The following is an 8,321-nucleotide window of genomic DNA, read 5'->3' as shown; positions in this document are numbered from 1 at the left end:
TAGGGGGGTAGTATAATAATAGTAAAGGTTAGTATAAAAATAAAGCTATTAAGAGCCTAGGGGAACTAGCCCCTAGTAAAGGAAGAAAAAATAAGGCTAAAGCCTACTAAACCCTATAATAGATATATAACTATTAGCTTACTATCTATATAAATACTATTTAAAAATATTATAAAAGGAATCACTTATTAAGTTATTAGCTTTAGCTAACTAATAATATTTAGCCTTAGCAGCCTAAGTAGTAGTACTAGTAAGAGGATATTTACCTATCTCTATAATATTAATATAATAACTAAATAAATAGGAAATAAAGATACTTATAATAAGAGATAGAGATAATAAACTAATATAAAAATTAACTATATAAAGGAACTAAACTAGTAGTTTTATAAAGGGGACTAGATAACTTACCTTTATATAAAGTAGAAGAATTTCTTATATTTATATTTAATAATAGTAATACTAAGCCTAAGTAATATATAAGTAAAGCTATTTAGAAATTATTATAAATAGAGAATAATAGGAATAATCCTATTTAATATATTAAATAAATACTAGATAATAAGACAGTATATTAATATTACTTAATAAGACTAATATAATAAAAACCTAAAATAATTAATAATAATAATAATAATAACACTATAATGCTGTTAATAATAAGATAAAATAATAGTAATATAATTACTATTCTAAATTAATAAAGAAAGCTTTATTATATAAAATAATTAGAAGAAGTAGTTAGAATAGGAAGTGATTTAAGTAGTATTATAGTATTATATTAATCTAATATCTAGACTATTCTAAATTTAGCTTAGTATAGAACTTATGGATAAGCCCCTATAAAGGGGGGGAGTAATTATTATACCCTAGAACCTAATAGTAAACTAGTAGTAACCTTATTATAAGGTCTTAGTAGGTTTCCTAAACCATATAACTATAGCTAGTTAAGATAGTATTTAGAAGACTATATAATAGATAGATATAGGGTAAGTAATTAATTCTAAGTAATACCACTAATAAGTTTACCATGCAGTATTCTTGCCTGTAGTATACTGGAAACTCACAGCCTAAATCACTATCTCCAAGCACCTTCGGCTCCCGGTGCTTTACAATTTATAAGTAGTTAACCTAGGTTTTTAGCTCCTATCCTAGTAGCTATTTTAATATCTATTATTTTTATATTTTCTATCCTATTATAGCTTCTTATTAGGTCCTAATCTCTTATCTAGAACTATAGTAAAGTTACTATAATATATAGGTCTTTTAGAGATTATAGTATCTTTTAAGTATTTAATCCTTAATAATTTAAAACCTAATTATATAGTTTTTATATAATATTTCCTTAATTAGATACTTTAGTACTTCTACTTAGACCTTTAATAATATTTAAGTATATAAATATACCTTTCTTATTTCTTCTATATAAATAAAGCTTAGATATACCTTAAATTAAGTAAGGTAAACTATAAAGTCCTATACTAATTAGTTTACTTATTAGTATATATCTATATATTTTATTTTTATTAGGTATCTCTATATAGGTTACTAGGGTTATTAATTTAATATATTAAAAAGTTAATAAAATACTTTTATATAATCTTCTTATATAGTCTTTTATAGTATTCTATCTATTAAGTTAATATCTTATTAAAGAGTATTATAACTCCTTCCTTAATCTTATAGTAATTAATAGTAAAATATTAGTCATATTTATTAAAGTATACTTCTAGTTAGTTTTAGATATTAATAAGCTTATTATAATTATTTCTATAAAATAGTTATATATATATAGGTTTTAAAGGGGCTTTTATATTATTACTCTTAAACTTAAGGGATTCCTTAAGATTATTAATTTCTAGCTTATTAATATATATCTATAAAGCTATATTTAAGGGGTTAATATTAAATTAAGTATAGGCTAATCTATTTTAGATACCTATTATATTTTTATTTATTAGAGGGTTTAGGTTAAATATTATAATAAGCTACTCTAGTACTTCTTTATATTAGAGCTTTTAAATATAGTATTAAACTATAGCTTTTTATTTTATTAAGATTAGCCCTATAGGTTTAGCTATAAATATATTCTATAAATTACTAGTAGATATATCTTTACTTATAATAATACTTTCTATCCTACCTCTTATAAATTAGTTAAAGGAAGGAGAGAACTCTTTAATAAGGGCTAAATTTATAGGTTAAAGGTTTTTTTATTAATTTTACTAACCTATAAGTTCCTCTTTAAGAGGTTAAGGAGTATTATTTTAACCCCTTTTTATAGAAGGTATTATTATATTAAATTATATCTTCTAGGCTATCTTAAAAGGGTAGAGTAATTAGAACTATAAGAATATATAATATTATAAGTATATAGGCTTAATATTAATATAGATAGTATAGTAAATATAGTAGTTAATTAGTAATAGAACTAATTACTAATTTAGAAAACCTTCTAAACCTATAATTAGAGACATATACTATATGGTTATATATATATATCTATACTATGGTCTTGGCAGTGGTTCCTATGTACAGTATATCATACAGGCCCTAACACTTAATCTTATCTCTAGTTAAGATCTCTTTACCCTTTAACCCCTTAAATACCTTATAGTTACTCCCTACTTTCTATTATTATATTATCTTTAAAGGATAATATAATACCTATATATTAATATTTTTAGATTCTTTTATTAATTTTTCTTTATTTTCCTATTTCTGCTCTACCTTTATACTTAATATATATTATATCTATATTTAATTTTATATAATACTTTCCTCTATGTATAATTAAGTATATAGCCTATTTAATAGAGCCTCTATCAATCTACCTACTCTATATAAATAGAAACTTAGAAATATAAAAGTTTTATATATCTTATATTATATAATTATATACTTATAATTCTTTATATTAGGTAGCTTAGTTAGTATTAAAATACTATCCTAGTCTATATTATATTAGTCTATTTTAGGATAAATAAGTTAAACTTATAAGTAATAAGTAGAGTTTAAGTAATAAGGTAAGTTTAAGTTTAGATTTAGGACTTATCTTAGTTATAAGTAAAACTTATAAGTTTTAAGTAATAAGTTTAAGTCCTACCTTCTAACTTAACTCATGAGTTGAGTCCTAAATCTCTACTCAAACTTGACTCATGTGACACGCTACTATCTATAGTATATTATTAAATAGTATTCTATCATATACTTATTAGGTAGTAGCTATAGAGGGTGTTTTATAAGTAATTTATAATTCTCTATAATAAGAATATTTATTTTTCCTGACTGCCTGATTCTGCCTGATACAGTCACTGATAAGGGTGCCATGACAGCTAAGAGAACCTCTTATAGTATTAGTGCTATATTCTACCTGCTTTAGAGTGATACTCTAAGTAATCCTGCATAGTAATATATATTTAAAGTTAGCTATAACAGGAATAAGAGGTCTAATACTACTACTAAGTGATATATTTGAAGCCACATATATATTACTTTATTATGAATATAATATTATTATCTATATATTCTCATAATAATATTAATAGCTCCAGTTTTACTTCCTAATATTTCATTAGTATATATCTAGATTATACTAGTATATAATGGTTTCAAAGCAGTATATCCAAAGTGGTGATACTATCTTGTGTGGTAGTGACTGCTGTTAAGTACCTAACTAGCCTTCTTTCTTTTCTTTTTCTTGGCCCTCTAGCCTTCCCTTTATTCACCAACCATCATACCTCTTATATTTTTACATAAAGTCATGGGACAGTATCACTCCACAGGTAGCCAGAAGGGCACAGAGTCCAATGAAGGGGGTTTAAAAGAAAAGGTAGACTACTATGAACTTCTTGATGTGCAACAGAGCGCTTCTGGGGAGGAGTAAGCTCGCCTGATTCTTGACCCCAATTCAACAAAAATGAAAGCTAAGAAAAATATCTACTTCGCAGGATCAAGAAGGCATACAGGCGAAAAGCCCTTGAGTTGCATCCAGACAGGAACTATGGAAACTCAGAGTCTGCCACCAAATTGTTTGCCGAAATTCAGTCAGCCTATGAAGTTCTCTCAGACCCCCACGAGAGGACATGGTATGATTCTCATCGAGACGTTTTTCTTGGGAGCGATGGAAATTCTGGGCAGGACTGTTACTCGTACAATACACGTATGACAACTTCTAGTGATATCCTCAAGCTGTTCGCAAAATTTAGTCCTCGGATGGATTTTTCAGACAATAAAACGGGGTTCTTCGGTGGTCTCCGTGAGACTTTTGCGCGGCTTGCTCTCGAGGAAGAAACAGCCTCAAATTGGGACAGCACTGATACCATTTATTATCCCGGCTTTGGATCCCGTGATGATGACTTTGAAGGGGTCGTCCGACCATTTTATGCTGCGTGGAGTGGGTTCTCCACGAAGAAGTCATACGCATGGAAAGATGTCTACCGCTACTCTGAAGCCCCGGACCGTCGTGTCCGTAGACTGATGGAAAAGGAAAACAAGCGCCTAAGAGAGGAAGGCATTCGCGAGTTTAATGACGCCGTCAGATCGCTTGTGGCTTTTGTTAAAAAGCGCGATCCACGATACAAGGCCAATGCCCAAACTGAATCACAGCGCCAGGAACATCTTCGCCAGTCTACTGCTGCACAAGCTGCCAGGTCACGAGCAGTCAACCAGTCCAAGCTACGAGGCCATGTGACGCCGGACTGGGCAAAATCAGAGGAGCCCGAATATGATCAAAATGATAGCTCCGATAATGAAACGGAACATTTTGAATGTGTGGTTTGCCACAAAAATTTCAAGAGTCAAAAGCAATTTGAGGCCCACGAACGAAGCAAGAAACACCTAAAAGCGGTTAAGCAGCTTCGGTGGGAGATGCTAGTTCAGGACCAGCAATGGAATTTGGATGCAGGTGGAAACAAGGGCCTTGGAAAGGTTCTAAACCAGTATGACAACAGCAATATTGCATGGCCAGATGTCGCATCTCTCGGCGATAATGATGAAATAGTTTTGGAATTGAATAGACAACCGAACCCGAAAGATGCATCCGATTGGGGTGAGAACATCATATCACATGTGGAACAGCAACAAAACACCGTTTTCGAATTCGACGATGCTGATGCTGACTATGCCTCGAGGGAAGCCGTTGAAGACCGACTTCTTTCAGAAGAACATGCAATCCGGGAAGACAATCATGACGAAATAGACACATTGTCTCACAATTTCTGTTCGTCGTACATAAACAAGCCAGCCCCAATGGCTCTCAGCAAAATGGGCAAAGCCAAGCAAAAACGCGCCAGGAAGGCGGCCCAGAAAGCAGCGGGAGAACTTACAGGATTGAATTGTACAATTTGCAATGCTTCTTTCCCTTCTAGGACCCAACTGTTCTCCCATATTCGAGAACTTGGGCACGCAGAACCTATCCAACGTCAATATGGTTAAAGTAAAGCGGTCATGAATGATTGGTTAGCAAGACAATACTTTCATACCCATCTTTTCGTTTGGTCATGGTGTCATGGGGGTGATATACATCTACAGCCTACGTTGCCTTTAACCAGTATTTAGAACTGATAGAACTGGCTGCAATGCATCACCACTTTGGCAACTTTCGATCATTTCCGAATCAATTCTATTTGTACCACATTGTAATAACACACTGGCTGAGCGGGGAGTCATAGCATGGCCAAGACAGACTTATCCCAAGCCCGCTTTGGAGTTTTTTACAACATGTGCAACTGGCAACAGGATACCCTTATTGGTGGCACCAAGAGCAGTCCCCATGCTCCAGCCCATCTTTTCAAGCATTGCTCTTCCTTTATTCTCTGCTCCAATCTCAGGTGCAGATGCACCAACAATATCACCGTCCATGTAAGAGACAGAAGCATCAGGACGACCTCGTCGCGCTTTGGTAGAGTTTTTCTGACTCGATTGATTAGTACGATAGCCGAATTTCCCTTTTGATAACGTTCTGTCCACCTGGGATATTGTTTTTGTGGTATAGTTAGGGGTTCGAGATGTTTTGTAGAGAATGGGAAATCTTGAAGACCCTTTGCCTCGCGACTGTGACTTCAAAGCCAACGAATTTGCTAGGTCATGAACAAGTTTTCTAAGTTGTTTGGTCATAGGGGGCAGGGATAAACTGGAAAATAAAATCAGTATACCGAAAAAGAAGCATATGATGCATGTTTCATCAAAACTTTGTTCCTGGTGTTAAAACTTACCTGTTCTTTGGTGAAAGAAGAAAGATGCGTATTTCTGACTTGAAATGATCAATGCTCATCCCATTTGAATACTTAATCTTTAAATCAGGTTTACTTCGGCCCAGTAGTCCTTGAGAACGTAGCTCTTCCCGCTTCTGTTTTTTGGCCTTCTTCTTTGTTCTGTCATTTTGCCAGGCGTTTTCTAGCTCAAGCTCAAGCTCACTGTCAGAGATCATCAAGTCAAAAGCACGTTGTTTTCCTTTTGACTTGTTTCTGATACTCGGCCTATCAAAATCCATTATGTCAAACCCACGATATGGATCCAATTCCAATGCATCGGCAAAGGATGATGCTGATGATAAAAACTGGGTGGCACTGTGCCCTTTGACACCACCTTGTAGAGTCTCGATGGCCTCTATGTCCGTTTTCATATCAAAGGGGTACTCCTCAGAGTCAATATCAGATTCCTCGTTATCAATTTCCCTCATGTATGAACTAATTGATAAACTTGTCGGGGTGTTGTTTGAATTGTTTGGTGGGATACCAAATGCCTCCACGGCCACTTCAACGTCTAAATCTATTGAGCTCAGTACAGGTTATTTCGCACGTAAATTGGGAGATGCTTACTGTCTGGCGACACTAGATCCAATTCCTTGCTCCCCTGTTCTGGGGAAATGCGACCATTTCTTACTGGCAGATCATTGCTTTTGAGACAAATACCCGTTATATCACCAGCGGTGGAACTAGTTGAATTGGAGTGTTCCATGGCTGCGCTCTCTGTGTCCATATCAGATGGGTTATAAAGCTCTTGATAGTCATTGTCCATGTTCGCGATATAATCGGCCAGAATACCATTTTCATCTTCTTGCAAATCTCTTTGCTTCCCTTTCCTTGCAGAGTGCTGTTTGAGCCCGATGTAGTTTCTATCATCTTCAGGTTGAATGTTTGTAGAGCGTCTCCGCCGTTGATAGTGACTCGGCATAAACATCTCTGACGATGTCACTTCATCACCACATGGCATATGTTGGGTATTTTTGTTTCGCCCGAGAAACACTACCTCATCCTCGCTTGATTCCTCTTGGGGGGCTGGAGGCAGTTGCAAGACTTGGTCCGGAAGTCCAGTATCAGTGACACTTTCGCCTGGCAGGTCGAGGGAAAATACACCATTTTCTGTGTTGTCCTCGTGGTCTAGTGTCCCATTAGTGTCATTGTTGTTCTTTTTGGATGCTGTTATTTGCCCATGCAAGCCTTGGCTGGTTTCCTGGTTGACATGATCTTCGGCGCCCTCTGGTTGTAGGTCACTTGCGCTCACGAACTGAACAGCTTTATGGCGAAGATTAGTCCCAGATGACCATAGGTTACGACCTTCTGTATTTCGTGCCTCTTGTTGCATGGTAAATTTGTGCAGCGGTGGACCTTGAAGTAGTCAGCTAAACAAATGAGTCGAAAATCATAATTCATTGTAACCAGTACCAGTATGAGCCTTTACCATGACATTCTCTCTTTTGATCCGTGCCTTCGTCTTACTGTGACGAGCCATTGGTAAGATATATCTATTAATGCAGTTATTGGTAGTATATCAGTGCGGGTAGTGAGGATAACAGGCTAGGGGAGGGTGATTATTAGCAGCAATGACAGTAATCATAGATCCTAGAGCTACTAGATTATTGGCAGCAGTGCCAAATGTGTGGAGACGGGTGATTAAATATTTTGCCTGCGATACTTACAATGATACCTAAGATACGAAGTAGTACCTAGTAGTAGTTACCTACTTTTATGACTAATGAGGGGGGGCTAATGGAGGCGGTGAATAGTAACTGTCACATGATATTATACATATATACCTACCTTGGTACTTACCTAGAAATTAGACATCCATGGATGGAATTATTAGTTATTTAATCTACATGATATCCTAACCACCTTAACTTTTTACTACGGTAGAATGACTTTAATAAAATTTCCATTCACCCCCTGACAGTTACTCTAAAAAAAAGAAAAAAAAAAGTCCCTAACCTATACTAACACCCTAATTCTTAACCACCCCAAATACCCTGTTATACATGCCCGGCTATCAGGGAACCAAGAGATACTCCTTGCTATACTTAGTAAGAAGGAAAAAGTATC

The 8,321-nt window shown here is 34.7% G+C and overlaps 2 protein-coding genes across 2 annotated transcripts; one reads left to right on the top strand and one right to left on the bottom strand.

Moving 5' to 3' along the window:
• Positions 1-3,763: 3,763 nt before the first annotated feature.
• Positions 3,764-5,436, top strand: ASPWEDRAFT_60727 (putative C2H2 finger domain protein; the record flags this gene model as incomplete). The annotated part of the gene is made up of 3 exons (XM_040838533.1): positions 3,764-3,882; positions 3,999-4,906; positions 5,036-5,436. 3 exons carry the CDS (start codon positions 3,764-3,766, stop codon positions 5,434-5,436), a joined length of 1,428 nt encoding a protein of 475 aa, XP_040687988.1.
• A 252-nt stretch (positions 5,437-5,688) lies between these two features.
• On the bottom strand, positions 5,689-8,259 carry ASPWEDRAFT_29474 (putative R3H and G-patch domain protein; the record flags this gene model as incomplete). The annotated part of the gene is made up of 8 exons (XM_040833289.1): positions 5,689-6,133; positions 6,216-6,771; positions 6,822-7,610; positions 7,722-7,747; positions 7,922-7,929; positions 7,967-8,011; positions 8,043-8,054; positions 8,248-8,259. 8 exons carry the CDS (start codon positions 8,257-8,259, stop codon positions 5,689-5,691), a joined length of 1,893 nt encoding a protein of 630 aa, XP_040687987.1.
• Between the last annotated feature and the right edge of the window lie 62 nt (positions 8,260-8,321).

The sequence above is a fragment of the Aspergillus wentii genome (assembly GCF_001890725.1).
Source record: "Aspergillus wentii DTO 134E9 unplaced genomic scaffold ASPWEscaffold_5, whole genome shotgun sequence".
Classification (NCBI taxonomy): Eukaryota; Fungi; Ascomycota; class Eurotiomycetes; order Eurotiales; family Aspergillaceae; genus Aspergillus; species Aspergillus wentii.
The sequence above is the reverse complement of the archived record's forward strand: the minus strand, read 5'-3'. Positions and strand labels throughout refer to the sequence as shown.